The sequence below is a fragment of the Lampetra planeri genome, chromosome 5 (assembly GCF_965212315.1).
Source record: "Lampetra planeri chromosome 5, kcLamPlan1.2.h2, whole genome shotgun sequence".
Classification (NCBI taxonomy): Eukaryota; Metazoa; Chordata; class Hyperoartia; order Petromyzontiformes; family Petromyzontidae; genus Lampetra; species Lampetra planeri.
In genome coordinates this window covers 23114489-23135762 of record NC_136111.1, presented here as the reverse complement: position 1 = coordinate 23135762, position 21274 = coordinate 23114489, and the positions used below count along the sequence as shown (strand labels likewise).

Below are 21274 nucleotides of genomic sequence, written 5' to 3'. Positions count from 1 at the left end.
CCCAAGGACTTCACAGAAATGCTCAGCAAATCTGCAAACCTCTTCCTGGGGGTCGGAGATTGGATCACCGTTTTTTCCCCTAATGATGGTAATAGGTGTGGCGCTGCAGGTTACTCTTTTGATGGAGTTAAATAGTGATTTGTGATCGCGGGCCATTGAGGGAGACTCCATCTCCTCAGCAACCCGTGACCACCACCCATCCTTACAGTGCCTCACGGCTCTCCAAACCTCCGAGCGAAGGCTGCGGTAAGCCTCCTCATTCCTGTAGAAGATGAGAGTGGGTCTGTCGCTTTTTCTCAGCCAGCTTGAACATCTCCTCTGTCAGCCAGGGTCTCTGGGGAGGTCTGGACCGTGTACCCAAATCAGCCATTGCAGCTGCATGAGCCACAATCCTAAACCTCGCCCATTCCCCCTCGACATATGGAGGAGCGGGGGATGATGCCAACCCCAGCCGCAAGCGATGATTAAATTATCGCTTGCAATTTTCATCAGTTCGCTGAGACCAGGCCACCTTGGGTTTGAGACCAGGCCACCTTGGGTTTGAATGGGGTCCTGGGTGTATACCCACCACCGGAGTGGAAGAATGGCAGGCGCATCTTACAGATGACAAGTCGATGGTTAGTGGGCAGATCAGCTCCACGGTAGATCCTGGTGTCAAGGACATGGGCCCGCATCCGCTGTTCTGGCACTACGTAGTCCAGCAGATGTTCTTGCTTGGACCCGGCATGCATCCATGATGTTGTGTGGATGCGCCAATGCCGGAACAGCGTGTTGGTAATTACAAGCCCATGGGCTGCACAAAAATCTAGCAGCCTCCTACCGTTGTTATTGAGCTGATCTAGCCCATGCCTTCTAAACACTCCAGACCAGGTGCCAGCATCATGACCAACTCGGGCATTGAAGTCACCCAACAGGATGACTCTATCCCAAGAGACCACTTTAGCTAGCACCTGTGACAGGTCATAGAAGCCATCGGCCTTGCCTGCATCCCTCCACGTATGTTCGTCTTCGGTGGGGGCATAAGTAACCACGACCACCACTCCTCGCCTCCGATTGATGGGAAGGCGAGTCCAAAGTAGTCTGGGGCTTACCGCTTCCCACACCTCACTGCCACGCTCCCACGCCCCCTTCATTATTTTGTTCAGAAGAAGAGCCACTCCCAGTTGTTTGGTAGCCTCCCGCCCCGAGTAGAGGACTGTCCACCCCTCATGGTGACAGGAGCCAGAGCCGGCCCACCGGACCTCCTGAATACCACAGAGATACAGGCGGTACCGGTCCAGCTCCCGACAGAGGAGTGGCAGCCTCTCCTCCGCAGTGAGCGTTCGAACATTCCATGTGGCCACCCTCAATGGTTTTTTATTGTTTCTGGAGGAGCCCCGAGGGTAAATATTCAATCTCCTGGCTCCACCAAATGGGATTTGGCCAGGAGACGTCATAGACGCATGTCCCCCCGGGGCCTCCGTCAGACGATTATTTAATTAGATGATTTATTTGTACGTGGTTTTGTGGTAATTAATTGAAGGTGGAGTTACCAGCCCATCGCACCCGTCCAGAGCCCCCATTTGGCCGCTGTGGTGGTTACAACCGCCATGAGGGGAATGGTCAATCTAAATTGGCCCTCCCCCCATGGCACTGCCCACCACAGCGTTGCCGTCCGGCACCACGAGGAGGTAGGGGGTTGTTTTTGCCGGACTTTTGAAGCACACACACACACGCAACACGTATACTAATGTAGTGCACAAATGAACCGTTGCTGCTTTGTTTAGTCACTGCACACTACCACGGTGTCCCTGCACAAGCCGCACGCAGACGTTCACAATGTCGGTGTCGGGTTTAGCCAATGTCACTCCACCACTTAGAAGCACCGTTTGTCCAAGGCCACCGTCGTATTGGTGTTGTGCACAGGCACACATTCACATTTATAGCCTCGGGGAGGAGGGAGATTCACATTCCGCACTTTAAATGTGAAAATGTGTTCCAGACGCTGGGCATTCCATCAAAACTGGAAATACGAAAGTTTGACTTTCATTCTACTGCCGATTTGTATAAGTTTGTAGGGAAAAAAGTACCTGGCCTATTTGACGATGGGGTTAATTTTTATTTGCATGCACAACGAGAATACAGTATTACTTGATGCTGCTGCTTGGGAAGTAGTGCCCAAGTACAATTAACAAAAACACTCAACATAGCACACGTGCTATGAAGAAGGGCCATCCCAAAACGTCGCCGATTTTTTTTCCTTTAAGGCAATGTTGTTTCCGAGTGTGTTGTCTTATTTGAAGGAAAATAGGAAGGTTGAACACTTTCGTGAGTGCTGCAGTATGTGGGTCTACTGCATGTGTGATTCATGACCACTGGTCATGGTCTTATTATGCTTTTGTAAAAAAGCAAAACCTCAGTTAAATGTTGAATGTGCCTGTACCCTTTATAATAGATTAATATCCATATTTATCATGAAATTAATAATCCACTTCATAATTGTTCATTTACTGCAGCATTTGGTTGGACCATGAGAGCCAATGCAGTGTTGGGTGATCATCAGATGAAGCACTGGCAGGTATAGACTCTGTTCTCCCTTGGCTTTGAAGTGAACCTGAGCAACCCTGTGACATCATGGACACGTGAGGATCATCAGATTATCAGTGGAGTGCATTGATGAAATCCAGCAGTGGACCGACAGTAAAAGAGCTGTCCATTGTAGTACCCTTGCTATCATTCGATTGCCAGAGTTGGAAAACAAGACGGTTTCCCAGTTCATAAATCTGTCACAACAATGATGAAGCATGTGGATGATGTCATTCTCCAAAACAACCAAAGATGTAAACAAAAAGAATGGTTCTGGAGTTATTTCCAGCACATACTGTTATTTAATTGTATCCTCAAACATGTACGTGACATACATACACAACGTGACCTATTTTCCACCGAGGGTGTGCGCTTCTGTCGAGGCGGGCACCTTATTAGTTGACGTGCGCTGCTCTGAAGCGAGTTTCACAGGACCCTCTGATGGTCGTGTTGGTGGGTGGGTGGTGTTGGGAGATTGCTCATCATAATTACGCTCGTGCCGTCTGTCCAAACACACACCGCTTTGCGGTCCACAGAAAATCAGCTTTGGCTGTTCCTGTCGGGTGCAGAGAGGAGGATGCTTGCAAGGGAAACAACAATTTTGGGATTAAAAACGATTTCTCCACAATGCACCGCTTAGCCCACCTAATCATCATCATCATCACTACGTACAGAAAACGGACTAAATGTAACCAAGGTCTAAATATTGAATGACCTCTCCAGTAGACTGTTTTTTTTTAACACAGTCCCTGAGCACCGACCCCGAGGCCCAAAAGGTCAAGCAGCAAGCAACAAACAGCACTCATATCACAGTTGTAACAGATGGAAGGTAAGGCTTGTATGCATTATTACAGCTACAGGTGTAAAAACAATTACATATCATAACATTATTACAAACTTGACGTAAAAAATGTTTTAATTAAAGATGCAAGCATATTCTTTGAGACTTTCGGTTAAGTCACGTAGATAGGTTGAAAGAAAATAACAAACACAAAACTATCTACGTGACTTGACCGAAAGTCTCAAAGAATATGAATTCCTGCAGTCACGAAAGCTTTAAGTCAAGAGATGCAAGCATATTTTATACTATGAACTTAAATGAATTCTGAGAACATTATAGGTCCCTGCTCATTTCGAGTTATGTGGTGTTCATCTTAATTCAGTGATGGTCCTCAACCAGTGATTCCAACTCCACATTCCGACAGCAGAGGCCTCCACTGACGGCTTTCCGTAAATTGGAACTGATTTTAATGACCTGAGGGTGGTGATGGGCCACTTTATTCCTCGACTGAAAGACCTCACGAACGTAATTCACAAGGACAATCGATGCAGTACGCCATGTCTACACACTGTACAGTGAACATGTACATGTAGTGACAGCCAAAGTCACGTCTCTATTTTTTAAATTCATGTCAAGTAAAGTAAGATAGAGGAAAGTGACATTCATTTTAAAACAAGTAAACGCAATGGTGTGTACACATGTATTGTGTAATGTTGTCCGACGCGTGTTTGTCTTCGGAAGTGATTGGTGAGCGGTTCGGAAGCTGTCAAGGTACAGCGACGTGGTTGCGTGAAGTGTAAATTATGTCGTTCTTTGTTGTCCTGGTTTGTCTCAAAAAATGTTGCGCAACCCTTGACCCAGCATGGCCGGTTTCCTAAACGGCAAGTCCCCAAGTATCAACACAACAACGTGATACTCACGTTGAGTTCACTTGTGAGTTCACGGTGGATCTCCTTCGTGGCTTCCACGTGCCTCGCCATCGTCCATCGTACTGTCGTGTGGATGATGTCTCTAACCTGTGTATGTCCTCTTACAATCTCCGCTTCTATGCACACTTTTTCAGTTGTTGTTGTGTTGTCGTAAACGACCACCCTCCCGAGGCACCTCACGGCAGGTAGTCCAACACCGATCGGCATAACAACAAAAACTACAATCTTTCGTGAAGTTCACCACCAACTGCTCTGTGAACCGAGCTCGGATCCGTATCATGACACGGGTCGTGTCACCTTCACCAAGGACACTCCGTGGCACGCAATGGATTGCAAGAAGCGAGTAAATGTTTGTGAACTGGAGCTCAGCGTGCCGTGGATCCTGACTCACACCCCCCCCCCACCGACTCGTGTTTAGGTGGCACTTCCTGTGGATGGGTAACACGGCAGTAACAAAGGGCACGGCTCTCGCTGATGCGATGCGATGCTGCAATCACTGGGGCGCATTCGACGATGTGCAAATCCGCATACGTTTTGTGGTCGGGCGGTAAATTACCGATTCCACCTCCACATATTTCCGTGCTCTCATCACTCATAGCATGACTTCACTGCGTGGTGGAAGTTCGCCGTCGCACCACATCCGACCAGGTCTCTGGAGGTATTTCACAATTTGAAAATTATATAATCGCCCCAATGTGACCGCGGCGCAACGCAACAGTGGAACAAATCGTGAGTCTGTGGATATCCGAGCGAGTACATGGGTCCCTGTGTGAACTCGCCCACTGGCAGTCTATGCATATCTGAGTCGATGGATCTGCACTAGTCTGCATGAGCCTATGGGTCTCTGTGCAAGTCTCTGAGTCTATGGGTCTCTGAGCGTGTCTATTCATGGGTCTGAGTGAACATATGACCACTGCGAGTCGATGCGAGCCTGTGGGTCTCTGTCTGAGCCTGTCCAATGCCAGCGATCTCCGAGGGCACGAGTGGGGTTCACGCAGCAGCGTGAGACCACAACCCCAGACATCGACCTGCAGCTGCGACTCCCATTCAGGGCCACGCGAGAGAAGAAAGGCGTCGCGGCACCGTGCCGCACTGCGGCTATGCCATCGTCGCTACGTGTGTGTGTGTATATACGGCTGTGCTGAGCACCCGAATAGCCTCTTTGCCATCGGTAACACAACCGTGTGTAGGTTTGTAAAGCTTTCCAGCAAACCTTTGCAAAATCCTGATCACCTCTTAGCAACCGGTGGTCAATAACACTAAACAAACATTGCCCCGGTCGTGCCAAACCGCCTCGCTAAATTGCAGCGTTTTAATCTTTCACAGAAGTGGGTACACATTCTCCACAATGACTCATTGTTTACGCAGGTAAAGCGCACGCATAGACTATGATGTCAGGTCGGGATTTTGCACCTGTGTAGAGAAGCTGTTGTCTGGATTTCAAAGAGACACACGTTCAACTTGACACGCCTACTTGTGGCTGTCATGGACTAGCTCGTCGCTTCTCTCCAGCGGTTCCGGATTCGTAATTAGTACCGAGAGCATTGTTTCGATTATTTTGCTTCATCGAGATGAGACACTGATACTATGGCAAGTAGAGTTAGATTCCCGGCCTCGGCTGGAATCAGTGGCGAGCGATACCTGAACTGATCATGGGCACATCCCCGCTCAACAACTTGCACCGATCAATGTGGTGAAATATGGTCAGACAACCCCCATGACCGACATGGCTTGCGGAGGCCCTCATCCAGCAGCAGATCGACAAAGGATGATGGAACGATCCTTCCCGTCCGCTGCACACGCGCCCATCTCCGTGTGGGACGCCCCTACAGGACGCCCCTACAGGAGCATTCCCTCCCTGGGCTTGCCGCTCCATCGGCAGTCTACCGCCGACCATCGGCCCCCCTAGCGACCACGTGTCCTGCTCAAGCCAGTTTACAGTCACAAGTCACAATGACGTCTTTAATGTGAATGCGTTCTCTAATCCACGAGCTCATCTTGTTTGTATTTTTACACGCTTTCTATGAACTCACTGTCTGTTGTTGTCGTCGTATCCTCAAATCTTGTAACTCAATTTTAACCCACTTCCCAATGTGGTATCGACTGCAAACTTGGTATACTTATGTCATACTGATGACAATACTATATTCTATCATACAAATAATATGTATTTTTAAACATTGTTTTATGTTATGTTTCGGCTTGGGTCTAATTGTCCACGCTCAACTGACGTTGGCTATAAATCACCACGGCCCCTTAACGTTATGGCAAGCTTTGCCGCCACTTCCTGGAGTCGTGGGGTTCTGCCATTACGAGTACGGTACATTTCATTAAAGCGTGTGTTTAAAAAGTATTTTTAACTATTACTTATTATTCTTTCAGTATGAAGCGAAGCACACGGCTCTGCATGCTGCGCTTCCATATGCAACGCATTCTTATCAATAAGAATTGATTCTTACACAGACAAGCCCAATTGTATGCAGTGCGTTTGAGAGTTCATATCAATTACATTGATGCACGGGTGCACCTCTAATTGCTTGAAATGAAGCGCCGTGGACGCTACAAGGGTTTTCCCCCGTGGCAAACGTGCCACAAACGGTAATTACATTTTCCAAGTCGCCATTGGCGGCTCGCGAGCAGCTGGCACGGACTTAAATACAGCTGAACAGGGCTTTTAAGTTGGCACTTAACCTTGGTTGGCACATGAACCTGAAATTGCCAGAGATTTAAATTTGGCACATGGCCTTATGACTGTAACATGGCCTTTAGGTTGGAATGTGGCTTTTGAAGTGAAGAGCGCAGCTTTAAAGGATGGCATTTGTAAGGATTTATGAGTGAGCACAAATCTGTAGATTTTGGCGAGTGTCCAGAAATAGCCTTTACAATATTGACCCCACGGTGGCTTTTACATTCAAGACGATCCTGCTGCTGTCAACCAATGTGATCAAAACTAAAACTGGAAATACAACCATTAAAAATGAATGAAAAACGAGCCACTTCAATAGTAATATCTTGAACATTCACAAGCAATCGCAGCCTGTCTTTATGTGGGAAATATCCAAACCAAATCCTAGGCGATAAAAACAAATGTAGATGTGGGTTCAAGAGTCAAATGTACATTAGCGCCGTCATCAACAGCTCTAAAACCCACAGGGGCAACCCACAGAGTCCAAGCGTTCACAGCAGGGACAATCGCGGTCCGTCTGACGCACCATCGGCTACACTTGAGCCGAACGGACGGAAATGAAATACAAAGCTAGGGTGGTTCTGTAATAAATGATATGAGCCGAGAACAAGCAACTTTCAAAAATGTTATTTTATTCTAAAGGAAGTACCAACAGGAAAGCAATTAGTATTTAACGGATTACATAGTTATTGTGTATACACATTTGTTCTTTTTGAGCAAAATATATTTCCACCTCGTCATAAACGTTCACAGTAGACGTTATTCCCGTTAAGCATGTAGCCAAGTTCGTAACGATACCAATGGAAACTGCACGCTTGCATCTTGTGTAGCTTTTAATCCTGTTGCACGTGAATAAATCTGGGTCTGCGTTTGACGTGACCGCGGTCCATGCCACCACGAGGTTTAAACAGCAAGCTCTTCTCCATCAGGTCTGCAGGTCATGTCAAAGCGAGAGACATCGTCGTTCACGGCAGTAGCCCACCTCTCCAAACCTCCGGACCTCCGCCAGACGCAGATACGGTCAGATGAATGGGACAACCATCTTGAGAACCAGTGGCAGCATCCTCTTCAATTCAGGATGCAGGTAGAAAACAACGCGGCAGATCGCGTTCCAGGAGCCCACTTGGATTGCCTGCCGATGATTTTCATCCCCAGATCCAGAGGAGGACCGCTCGGCACCACCGCGGCAAGTCGCGCCCCCATGACAGCACCGTGTTAAAACCATCCACGTAGCTTACAGACTTCTAATCGTCAAACCAGAGCCAAACCAATGAAGCATTATGTTCAACCTCCAAGTTATTTTCTGCTTTAAAAAAATGTCAGCGTTCGTGTTGCGCATGGTCTTCCGGTGAAGAGTGCAGGGGCTGCTGGCGATCCTCGTTCATTCCAAACCTTGGCAAGCATCCGCCAATCACACGCACGCACACTTCGTGTGCTCGCTTCGATGTACAGCGGTGAGGGTTAAGCGAGTGTGCTATGGCTGAGTGTGGGCAGAACCGATGTGTGATGCAAAACGATCGTTAACTACAACAGGTCTAAATTATAAAAACACAGCTTGAAAATATTACAAAGCTTTAAAGCAGCAGAATAATTTAAACTAACTAAAAGACCTGCGTGTGTTTAGAGATGAAAGTTTAAAGCACATTCTACACACAACTGCCATGTATATCCCTTTGGCTAGTGTTGTAATTCTCACAAACGTGAAAATAATGTGCATACCATGTGGTGGTCATTAAGTAGGGTGTCCATTTCAGCACAGCAGCATTCGTGAAAAGAAAAATACAAACGACGTTTTAGTGGCCTTGAGAAGGCAGTGGCAATATTCACACGCCCAACGTGACGCGACACCGTGGACTCGATCACCCATGAGAGTGACGCAGAGAGAGATAGACACACACCAGCCACCCTCTGAACAACAGCAAATCTCTCAACAGAAACAGACGATGAATAACAGAAAGAGAATTTCACGTGTTGGCAACTTTTCAACTATCATATAAATATTAAGTTTGTGCTCTTTGTGGTGAATGACATCTCCCAGTAAAATCATCTGGTGTGGTGGTGGTGCTGCTGCTGCTGAGACGGCTCCAGTTTCACCCGACGGGAGATGTGCAGAATGAAGAGAATGTGACGAGCGAGTTCGCGAGCACCCGCAGTCTCGTGCAGAAACCCGAGGGGGCTAAACACCGCCGTTTAAAAAGGGGTTCGTCTAATTATTACAGAGCAGAGAGAGTTCATTCCTTCCCGAGTTCTGTTATTGCCATCAACTAAAAAAACGTTCGGTTGCAAGTCCACCGTGGGGCCCTGCGCTTCGAGAGCAGCAGCGCCCGTTTAAGACGCGCAGTGAAGTTTGTTCTTTCTTAGTTTCGCCATCTTCCTCCGTCAAACTCTGATCTCGTCGTCGTCGTCGTCGAACGTGTAGGACTCCCCGGGCTCGTCGTCCGAGAGCTTGTCGAACGACCCCGACGAGAACTTCCTGCGCTCGTCCTCGCACGCGACGCCGCTCTCCGCCGAGCTGCCCGACGACGCGTGGCTGCCGGCCGAGCGCACCGTGTGGCTCGGGGAGGCGTACGGTGCCGGCATCGCCTTGGCCCCCGCACCCCCGAACACGTCGTCCCTCCGCGGGCTCGCAGCCTCGTACACCACACCGCTGTCGTGGTTCCAGTTGCGCGGCGCCGGCGCGCCGTGGCCGTCGCCCGTCGTCCCGGCCCGGCTTGCGCGGCCACGGCCGCCGGCCCCCTCGCCGGCCTCCTCGTCCTCGTCGAGGTCACGGTGGAATTCCCACGTTTTTCTCGGCGCCGGGTCACGCCTCTCCGGCGACGAGGCAGAGGCGGAGCCGTAGCTTCCCTTCACGTCCATGATGCTGAGGATGTCGTCCAGCATGGACGGCCCCAGGTCCAGGTCGAACGCCATGCTGGGGTCGGCGCCGCTCGGCGACGAGAACGGCGCGGCGTCTCCGCCGTAGTTGTCGTAAGACTCGATGTCCGAGCCGCTGCTCCGCTCCGGCTTGGGGTGGCCGTTGGCGACGCGCCCGTCGTCCGCGGGCTTGCCGTTGGCGGCGTGCCCGCCCGCCGCGGGTAACGGGGCTCCGGCGCGGCTCCCGCGGGAGGCAAAGGACCACTCGGCGTCCGCCCGTGGCGCCGACTCGTCGAAGAGGCCGGAGTCCGGCGACGAGAACTTGGCCTTGGCGCCGGCGGCGGCGGGCGCCGGCCAGGCGTCGGAGGGGGCGGCGAGGCTGGCGGCGGGCGAGGGGAGCGGCGTAGCGTCGGCCGCGCGGTCCGGGGGCGCCCCGGGCTTGCTCAGGAAGGACGTATCGCCAAACACGTCCCCGCCGCGGCCAATGTGCATCGTGTGCCGGAAGTCGCCCAGAGGGCCGCTGATCATGTCGCGGTCGATGCGCGAGTTGCGCTTGGATTGCCTGAACATGGGCATGGCTGCAGTCCGTCCCCCCAGCGAAGGAAGCACCTGCAAGCGTAATTGGACAAAGACCGGTGTCAATACAAGGCATAGAATTGGTTTTCGTTTGTTTTATTCAATGTTCGTCGGCGAAAATTATTACAATTCTCCTTGATGAAAAAAAGGTCTTTTATTGGAACTAATTCACGACTGCACCTCGAATGCAATTCTGGTTGTGTGTGTTTTAATGCCATAGCTGTAATCTACACAGACAATCACGTCAGGTTATTTAACGTACGTAAAATAAACGCATTTTAGCTGGGAAAGAATCAATGATTACCGTGGCAGCCACACACAGCGACATAATTGCTGGCGCAGCAGACAGATTGCAACTTTTGTTAAATATTGGATACAATCAGCACAAATTACATTCCCAATGGCTAAAAATAATTAGTGTCAAGTCACTAAATTAGCCCAAATTTTCCCAAAATTATTATGAACACAGTTAAGTGCAAACGCGTGCAATCTGCCGTCGCCAAATCGTGTCAGCTACGATGCCAAGTTTCAATTTTTTGATGTCGGTAACTTCCTCTTAAACAGTCTCACCTACTAAAAATTAAATAATGCATGAAACACTGGAATGGTACGCTTCACAGTATGCACTTTGCATACCTTGAGGGAAGTTATTTTAATCGTAAAAGAAACACACGCAGCATCGTGTTACGCCACAATCACTGACGATGTTAATCGGTGAATAGGTCCCCTTTATAAGCGGCAGCGACACAAGGGGGTACATTTACCAGTCTGGGATTTCAGCCTTGTTTGTTTTTACAGTCAGTTCACGGTGTAACGCTCTTGGCAGTTTCATCCTGCAACATCACCAGTCGGGAACTCACATTTTTAAAAGTGGGACCTTCCTCGTAAATTATTCTTGAAACAAACAATTTGGGTTTTAAATACCACCGCACTGGAGGCGGTTAAAATGTTGGCATACTTTGCAACCACCCACAAGGGGCTTTCACTTGAAAATAAGTGCCAGGTGACTGTAACAGTGGGTGTTTAGTGTTTATGCAGAAAAATGTGTAGGATCTGATCCAAAAAACAATCCAGTTTCAATGATAAATCAGAATTATGCAAAGGCACATGGACTTTCGAAATTGTTCACATGGTGCAGCAATTACCATTGGCTCAGTCAATGTGCAAAACAAGCTTATGGTTTAACTGGGTCCTGCCTTACTGAATTAATGTAATGGCCTATATCCATTTTTATTGGATAAATCTAATCTAATTGTGCAAAAAGGATTGTAAATACAATTTGACGAGATGCTTGAGAATATTTTAAGAAAATGCGCCTTCCTAAACACAGTTAAAATTTACGACAAAAGGAAAACCATACGAAGCGTAAAAAAAAGAGCTTTGTAATTTTCTGTACTGTAAACACATATGTAGGAAACACAGTATCTTTTCCAGTAAAATGCAAAACGTACATATGCATGTTGAACTACTTTCACGCCGTACGTAGCCAACCGTGCTCATCGGAAATGCTAGTGCTGCACCGGCTGCCTGGCATTAGCAGCGGCTTCATGAGCCATAAGCAGCTGGGCCCCGCACGACCTCGGGTGGCCGAAACGCCAACACTCGTTTTGCCATGCCGCTCATCACAGGGAACAAAAGCCTGCACACGATTACCTCCGTGCAGTGGAAGTAGACGTGCCAATTAAGGATAATTGGGCCTCTTTCAAAGCTCCGTACGATTATGTCTGTAAACTCCAAAATAGCAATTGCAATCCCTTGGCCAATAGCTGTCAAACAAAAATAGAGGCCAGGTGGTTCCGGGAATCGCAGCAACTCAGCAGATACCGCTCGCTTACTTCCTGTGTTTGAATCCCGGTGCTCAAGTGTAGCGAGTTGATGCCCTAAGCCTGGCCACCAAAGAATGTGTTACACTTAGTTTTGTACTAAACTCAAACTTAGCTCGGAGAATGAAAATAAATATCACGTTGACTGCCATGTAGCAAAGTATGCTAGAAAGTACAAACAGTTCTGTGATATCTGCTTCCACGGATCATTCTCTCACGAGTGGAATGCATTGCTTTACGAGAATTTAGTGGACAATTCATTTCTCAGAACGAAGATTATGGCAAAATGGGAATAACAATTGGGAAGACAATGCTCTGCATGGACCACAGCAATAACTACTGCAATCCATATATGCAATTGAAGCTGCTTAGTTGGGTGAATGGATTAAGGGAAACTTTTCAATAAATTGCATTTGAAAAAAAACACATTTTCTTTACAAGATTTCCTTCCAATGAAGCGAATAGCGCCTGCACTACCACAGCACCCCAACGTGACCTCTGCGTGCGTGCACTTGCCACCGGCGTGTTTGTCACCGCACGTCACGAGCTATTCTGAGCTCTTAATCTTCTAAAGCGTAAACTCTCGGAAGCCTTTTGAGGACTTTCAGACTTGAGAAGAGCAGTGTGTGGAGTGGTGAAGTAAACGTAGTACGGTAACCCATATAAAGCAGGGTCCATAAAGGTACACAGGTACCATGGTGTAATGGTTAGTGCCCTGCACCTGCAATCCAGAGGTTACCTCACCACCACATGTATCCACTCAGCAGTGTAAATGGGTTCAGAGTCCATCGGCAGGTCGCGTGTGGTGGGATAAGGTGTTAAATAGCGGAAGAATAGGCCAAATACCATCTATAGTTCGCTCCAGCGGAGGCCCTTTCGCCAGAAGTGGTGCGATCAAAACTGTAGCACTGCACCTTTTACATAAAGATGTCATCCACGCTTAAAACAAAAGTCTAAATGAGACAGCAGTTCGAAGTGGGCCAACAACACGGGCACGCGCGTTGGCAGTGTGAACGATGTTCGCTGTCCCAGCAGAGCCTCGTTCCTCCTGACCCCACGCCTCCGAGCGAGTCCCCGCGTCGCCACGCTCCAGTCCCGGCCGTCCGCCCACATCTCCACCACGCTCGTCTCCAGCGCTCATCACGCGCCTTAAGGAAATAAGCTGCCGACATTTTAACTACAGTTCAACCCGCCGTTGGAAAACTACGAAGACGATACTTTTGTGGGCACTGTGTAGTCAAGTCTTTTTTGCTGCCTCGCTGTACTACTGCATCAACATGGAGTTCCCTTCCTACAGCTACGGATGGACAAATGACCGACGGAACACACAGGGCTAGTCTTATCGGCGCGAGCATTACGAGCATCCAACACAGGATCAAACGCAGCTAATGTGTGGACACACCAGAATATCCGATTAATGCGAATGGTACGGCTTTAGGTCGTGTACAGTAAAGAGGTGGAGTGACTTGCATTGGAACAATGAGCAGCTCGTGTTTGGATTGTACTTTGTGAACGTGCAGCATTACCCCAATGGCCACCAGCTCAAACCATACCAGATTCTGGAAAGTTTTTTTGTTGGCAGCAAAAAGGACTGCAAGGCAACTGCGTACCCGTTTTACCCTTATTTGGACTCATCAGCACGGTATAGCCAGCATTGGCTCCTGCTGTCATTTGTACCCGAAGGTCTTCTTGTGTTGACCAGCCCCCTCCCCACATTGGGGACAAATTTGAATAGGCTTAAGAGCAACAACTAATTCAAACACTTTTTCTCGTAGCTCGTTCAGCAATGTGGTACAGTATTTATACAAATGGCATTTAGCTGCCTTCTTTGTACTTTGGAGTGTGCATGTTCACAGCTGATTACGCCTCCGCTGGCCAACTGGGGACGAAGGCAATGTGGGAGGAAAAGTGTCAACATGCCGCAGCGAATTGGGGCGCGTCGTCTGAGAGCGTTAGCAAAGGCAAAGGATAAAGGTGAAGCCCTGCAATTTCCTGCGTGCTTGTTCACGACATTGCTGGCAGAAGGACCTCCACTAGAGGAAGTCTATTAAGTCGACTATTCCACACCGATCAGATGTGTTGGAGGAGGTGAGCGTCGCCACACTCCACCGCACCGCAAGCGATAAACTCGCTTGGGTGTGCCCATTTATGTTGCTGCTGGGTGGGCAGAGGGGGAGATCGAGCCGGTGACCTCTGGACTGCAAAGTCCAGCGCGTTCCATCTTCATTACCCCACAACACCCACCGGCGGCAGAATACCTTACGGTTCACGTGCACGGGAGAAACAACGTTAAAACAACTCAATATTTGCAATGCCATTTAGAAGCATCCAACCACCCGGCATGTTTGTAGAAAGAATGTTCAGCTGTTTGGCAAAAGCATGAAAAAGAACACATTCCACTCACTTTGCTTTCAAAGTTACGGGCAGAATCTGGCAGTCAGCAACTCTGGATTCAACAGCTGTAGCATAAACTGTGAGCAAAAATAAGCAATGGTAAGTGAGTAATGGCCACAACAATGAGCAATCTGAGCGTTACTGTTAGTTGCTAAGAGGTAAAAAGTCGAAAACCATGATGACCGAAAGCATCCTAATGATGAACGACATCTTCAATGGATTTGTCGTTGAATCTCCCCAAACGAAGGGGCACTGTCCAAAATGTGAAATGACTATCATATGAAGTGACATTTTGGCCAATGATCCTTCATAATATGAACCTTCAGAATCAATATTAAACCGCATGTTCGATGCATCCCTTTTGTAAATGGATGCAATATCGGTTCGAGTAATTTCCATTGACAGTGGATGTCAAGTGTTTTCAGCCTGTAAAGTGACAAATTTGTAGACGCTTAAAAATGGCACAAACCTGTCCAACAGCGGAAAAGGAAGGGGAATACCGCATTGCTAAATCCTGCACATAGACTACAATGTGCGCTCGTGTCCTCTTGTGTATTCACTGCATTGGAAATAGTTGGGCGAGTAGCACAAAGTAGAACGCATCCATCACAGATAGAGGACATGGCCTCCCCCGAGAAATAGAGCATTGTTCTTGACCTCAACAATGGTAAGGTGACCAACAAAGTGTGGCCATCAGTGTTACACGGGATACAATGCAATGAAATCCACACGCACCATTGCGTGTACGTGTCTCCTTACACGATGAGCTCTACACAACGCATCAATCCTGTGTTTAACCCGACGAGAATCCAATTATTGGACGTGGAATATCTTTCAGGAGCATGAGCAGGAAACAAAAACACAATTGCATTGGAATAAAATCGAGTGGCATAATTAAAAAAATGTGCTTAATACAGCATTGGCAATGTTGGCACTAACTCATTTTATTCATTATTTTTTAATATTTTCTTATTTGACCATGTAAGACCTCCTGAGCTGTATAGCTCTTTGTCAGAATCGACCTGGCCACAAATGATAGCTCAACAAAGTGGCTCATCACGTGGACATTTATAGCAGCAGCCAAAGACTCTTCGACTAATGGTAAAGTGTAGCGATTCTTTTTCCACTTATAACCAATCTTGACTTAAAGCTTTCGTGACTGCAGGAATTCATATTCTTGGGTCTTTCGGGAAAGTCATGTAGAGAGGTTCAAAGAAAATAATTTAAAAAAATAACGAAACACTACGACGTTTCGATCGCAACACAAGCGTTCGCCATCAGGAAGAACGCTTGTGTTGCGATCGAAACGTCGTAGTTTTTTGTTATTTTCTTTGAACCGATCTACGCGACTTTGCCGAAAGACCCAAGGATATGAATATATAACAAATCTCTTGCAAAGGACAGATGTGTATTAGTAATGTTGTAATACCCATTAATTATCAACCAGGCGAAAGCCTCACCGAGCCTCAGGAAATGTTTCACGAAGCTCCTACCTACAATCGGATTTAGGCCAATTTCATGATTGAGTGTTTGGCTTGGCAAGAGGAAACCTGGAAAACTGAGTACCAGAGAAGACTAATATATGAGACACTGCACCATTACATGGCCATCTCATAGCCCCAAGCCTATCACACCTGGAAAGCCCCTGATGGTCACCCATCCAAAGTACAAACCAGGCTTAAACTTGCTTAGCTTACATGATCGGATAAGATTTGGCGCCTTGAGGGTGATTTGGTGGTGGCCGTGAGGTGTGCGATGAAGTGAAACGAGAAACTACTGTAGCGAGTGTGCAAGCAGCAAGCAGACAAGACAACGTCGTGTAATAAGAAGGCCATGTGATGACTCAAAGGTGCAACCATTGTTAAATAATCAGCTCATGGAGTCAACAACAGCCCGATGGATAACACAATGCGCCACACTGTTCCATAAGGACTGTGCCGGTTTAGTGGTGCTTCTGCATGACATGGAATATACAAAGCACCACCACCGTGATCGATTCAAATGATCAATTACCCAATACACAGGAACGCCCGTCTGTCTGTGGTCACGACGACGGCCGCAAAGGGCACCGATTAATGGGCATGGAACGTCTGTTTGGCAGTGACATCATTATGCCTTCTGCTGGTCTCAACAATGGGACTTATCAACGAAGCCACAAGCCGCGCTCCACAGAGGGCGCTGTCCGCTCAGAGTTATTCGACCAGCTCGATGCGTCTCTGGGCACGCCCCTGGTCTCTCTGTGCCGCCGCGTTTCCTGTTGCTCAACCCTCATCCTCATCGTGGCTGGAGGAGTCTGGCTATAGGACTGCGGAACAAACGCCTTGGCTAATTAACTAGCACACTGCTGGGTCACGTGACGCCTTCCTAATTAACCAGCGGCACGGATCATCGCACACCATTAATTAGAATGTTGGGGATGGGTTTTTTTTCGATGTTCAGCAAGAATCAAAAGAGCACCACTGTAATTACCAAGCTTGTTAGCGTGCTCACGCATCCGAACGTATTACAATCCGCTTCACGTGTTAGATAGGGGGCTGCGGATTTAATTGGAGACGACAGTGCGTCTGCAATTGTGAGATCACAGTTGTTCGTTTTGTTTTTAGTGGTGAAAACAAATAGTTTAGGTTCACCCCTGGAAGACTCGGCTCTTAGAGTCACGTCCCACACATTCTCTTTACTTAACCACGTGATCTCCTTTGCAGGCAAATAAATCCCCGATCGAAATCTCTAGAGTAACTTACATGGATGTCCCCACTTTGCTCAGCATGGATTTCTACATCTGACGAACAGCACATTCCGCATCGCGAACACAAAGCACCCTAAACGTTCTCCAGCGCACTCTGATAATGCCCCCAGCGATCGCGTAGCATGGCAGAACAACAACACATGGCAAGCAAGCTCCCGCCCTCCACATGGCGGCTTCTGGCCTCCAGGGCACACAGATATTTGATCCATATGGCCGACTTTGATAGTGGCAACTGACCAGTGTGGCGAACGATGATTAAACAACTGGCATCAGTGCGAGCAGGCCTTCGTACAGCAGCCGAGTGACAACAGGATGTGGCATTACATTGTTATATTTTGTATAAGGTTGAAAACCCACAACTTGCAATCTGGCTCTCGAAGATCACCACCTCCCAACAGATGTGTGTGCCACCAGATAAGACAACATCACCATCCGGGTCCTTGCAGAGAATACCATGCAAATAATACGATAAGCAGACAATTCGTCTCACTTCATAAATCTCCGTCCACATAAAAAAACAAATAGATATGTTAAATTTACACATCCCACGGCCGAATGGGAGTACATACATTCTTCAACATTTGCTTCAACAAGCAAAGTTCTGTACTGGTTTCCACACTCAAGTGTCTCATCAGCAGTGTCGGCCTGCTATGGCTATGGTCTATGAGCCATGCAGGGAGGGCACAGTCCACGTGCACACCTGGCACAGAGGTTAGCCTCACCCTGGTACAGTGCAGCAGCAGTGTTTACTATCCAACGTCTCGTCCACTTTACAATCCACACACCCGAAACTCTCAACTGCACCGAACTGCACGATATCATTGTCATCTTCTCCTCGTGAGCTCACAATACACGGCAGCACTTACACAAATAGAAAACAGCTCTTCGCGGGACATTCCTCACTTCTCCAATTCGGTTATTTCCAAGTTAACCCACTCGCAGTGGTGGTGAGCGCACTGCGCTACGAACCTGGTCCCGGCCACGGCTAACAGCAGTGGCGAGTGAAACCCGAGCCAGCCCTGCCCCTCCACACACACCAGCAGCACCCCTTCCCTCAACCCGCACTAACCAGAGCGGTGAAGTATGGTCAAGCGACATCCCCCCCCCGCCCATCACACCCTGCCATCAGAGTGCAGTGTTTGAACCTTTCCTTGGAAATCGCCCTTCCAGAGGTCGACTGTCTTCAAAAGAACAACTTCTTGTTGAGGAATGCGTGACGAGTAGCACTGTGGCCACAGACATCGCCATGCACGAACATCACGGGGCCCCCCATCGCTGTTGCCTTGCCGTGTTGGGGTTGTGGGTGATGTTGTCGTGGTTGTTGTTGTTCACTCTCGAGCCACCCTAATCGAGCCCGCGATCAGCAGCAACAACTCGCCGGCGTCTGCCGTGTGGTCTGGGCACAATCAACCAGCGCGGCCCTTGGTCAGGCCACTGCTGGATGAGGGACTCCCCACTCCGTTTCATGTGGGGGGGGGGGGGTGGTGTTTGACCATACTTCAACCTCTGGTCAGTGTTGAATACCGAACCGCTGGTTGGTGGCGAAGGGAGACGAAGCTTGTTCAGATATCACTTTACACGGATGTTAGCCGTGTCCGAGAATCGAGCTCGAGGGACGAAAGGTTCCTCGCGCAGTGCGCCAACCACTGCGCCACCGCTCCCCAGAAACTTTGGAATCCCGCAACCAACACCTCTCTCTCTAACAACAACTCGACACTTTGGTGTTCGACAACAACGCTGACCACGGCGACCATCGGGCCATTTGCCCGAAACGTCGATTGCTTTCGTTGTGAAAGAGCCACACGGTGTTATAACATCGCCGAAGTCGCGTCGCACGCAGTAAGCGCGGGCCGTGCGTGGACAGCAGCAGCGACTCGCGCGTTAACACGGGGCAGCTCAAGGGCAGCACGGGGGGGGGGGGGGGCAGCACGGGGGGGGCAGCACGGGGGGGCAGCCCGCACCAGCCGTGCGCGTGTAACGAACACGGCGAACGAACTAAAATAAACTCTTCACACACAAACCAAACCTCACCTTGGTTTTAACGCGCTAGCGGACGGCGCGTTGCATAGGCTGCTCTCCCCCCGTCCTCCCTTCCAAAAGAGGCGCCACAAAACAACCTTCCCCACCGTCGTCGTCGTCGGGGCAGCGGTATTGCCGAGTCGAGGAGCCGCAGGGAAGTTAAAGAGTCGCGGATTAGAGGGTGCGAGGCGGGCAGGTCGGCGTGGAGGTGGTAGTCCCGAGATGCTCGCACGGTGGCGTCGGCCCGGCGAGTGCCGCACGCGGACCGCGCCTCCCCCGATACGCGGGGCCAACGCCACGCCCCTCGGGCCTCGCCGACCAATCGTCGATCGAGGCCCACGTCCGCGCGCGCGCCCCTCGGCCAATGGCGTCGCGAGCCGCCGCAAAGGGGGGCGGGGCCGAGCCGGGGTGTGGGCGTGGCTTGGAGTTTTTGCGCCGCCCAATCCTGGCGGCGCTGGGTGGCGGGGCCATTCCATTTAAATGCGTCACGAGATACCAAATGGAGCGTGGGAGCAGGACCAAATGTTTGACTTGTTGATACCCCACCTGAGATGGCAAAACGCGAGTTGCACCAACGTGTTTGAATCGAAATAATATGAGTTAATTAGTATGCTATCACATTATCGACCTTGAGTTGTAATATACAGAAACTGGTAATCCTAAATGTCTGCCCGCACAATCCTAAATATCTACCGAATATCCTCTGGCCCATCGACTAAAATTCAGTTCACATAAAATAAGGACACTGTACATTACTAACAAAGCTCAAAGTTATTTCCTACTCATATTATCATTTAGGCGGTGCTCATCTGCGTATAGCCCGAACTACTGCTGGAAAGTCCACATTCTTATGTCGGGTGCAAGTATATGCAGAGGACATCCACTATTGACTTTCCCAACAAAACAGTAGTTTATCGACCCCAGAGGGATTATGGAGATAAGTCAACCTTCAACCAGTAGTTAAACTCCAAACTTTCCAAATGTTAGCCGCTCTGCTGCCAAGCCACGTAGCCTGTTAACACTTAAGACTTACAACATAAATGGGTCAATATAGCAATATGTATTGCGTATTTTCCAATTCATTGCAATTATGACTGCCAACATTTAATCGTTGATGTTATATTTCACTTACGGTGGAGGTTTTGTAATTCGTGTTTGCTAGCAATATACCAGTGAATGTCTGGTTCATTGCCATTTTTAACGACTGTCAACCCTTAAATAAAAGTTTGATTAAAAACAACATATAACGCGATCGAGTATTAATACAGGGTTGTGTGGAAGGCAGTGCAGCCAAATCGCCCGTTGTATTTCGATGTCTCACGTCTACGCTCCTCGCGTTCACCAACCCACACACACACACCAGCATGGTGAACTATAACTCGTACGACGTGGGGAAGCCTTCATCCGGCAGTGGATTGACAAAGGGGGTGTGGACATGCGTGAGAGCCAGGACTGTGGGAGGCCTCACAGTCCACGGCGCGTTTGTCTTCACGAGTCGTGTATTGTGATGAGGAGTCGGTCTGTGATCTTCCAGTGCGGATTGAGACCCAGCAGCACAATAGAGATCGCGCGGGTTTGTGTATTGCGGTGGAGGCACTCGCGGCGTGTGTGTATTCTGAGAGCTTTAATTAGCGTCTCTAAATTGCACAACAATGCACGCGGAACAACTTACGCGAGCCAAGCCCGCAAGTGGCTCACACGGCATCAGCATTACTCATCGCTGACCGTGAAATGGAGTCATCATCCGTCTTGCACTGCTCTGCTTTTGGCAAGACGAGGCTCAATTCGGAGTGGGGGAGAAACAACCCCGGGGGAGAGGAACAGACTGGGATGAATTGTTGCAGTTTCCGGACACTCCAGCCTCGGGGCTGATTCACCCATATGGAGTGTTCCAGGCTCCGT

At 49.0% G+C, this 21274-nt stretch overlaps 1 protein-coding gene across 2 annotated transcripts; it reads right to left on the bottom strand.

Annotated features, from left to right (window-relative positions):
• Positions 1 to 7573: 7573 nt before the first annotated feature.
• On the bottom strand, positions 7574 to 19612 carry LOC144719171 (uncharacterized). Of its 2 annotated transcripts, XM_078595049.1 has the most exons (3): positions 19385 to 19612; positions 14618 to 14684; positions 7574 to 10423 (listed from the first exon to the last, which is right to left on the bottom strand). In XM_078595049.1, exon 3 carries the CDS (start codon positions 10388 to 10390, stop codon positions 9341 to 9343), a length of 1050 nt encoding a protein of 349 aa, XP_078451175.1. In that variant the 5' UTR covers positions 10391 to 10423; positions 14618 to 14684; positions 19385 to 19612; the 3' UTR covers positions 7574 to 9340. The 2 variants fall into 2 exon arrangements, with proteins under 2 accessions (XP_078451175.1, XP_078451174.1); XM_078595048.1 differs by lacking the exon at positions 14618 to 14684.
• Between the last annotated feature and the right edge of the window lie 1662 nt (positions 19613 to 21274).

What these genes read in the sequence shown, in the direction of transcription:
- LOC144719171 (XM_078595049.1), bottom strand. Translation starts at nt 10,390, where the DNA reads ATGCCCATGTTCAGGCAATCCAAGCGCAACTCGCGCATCGACCGCGAC.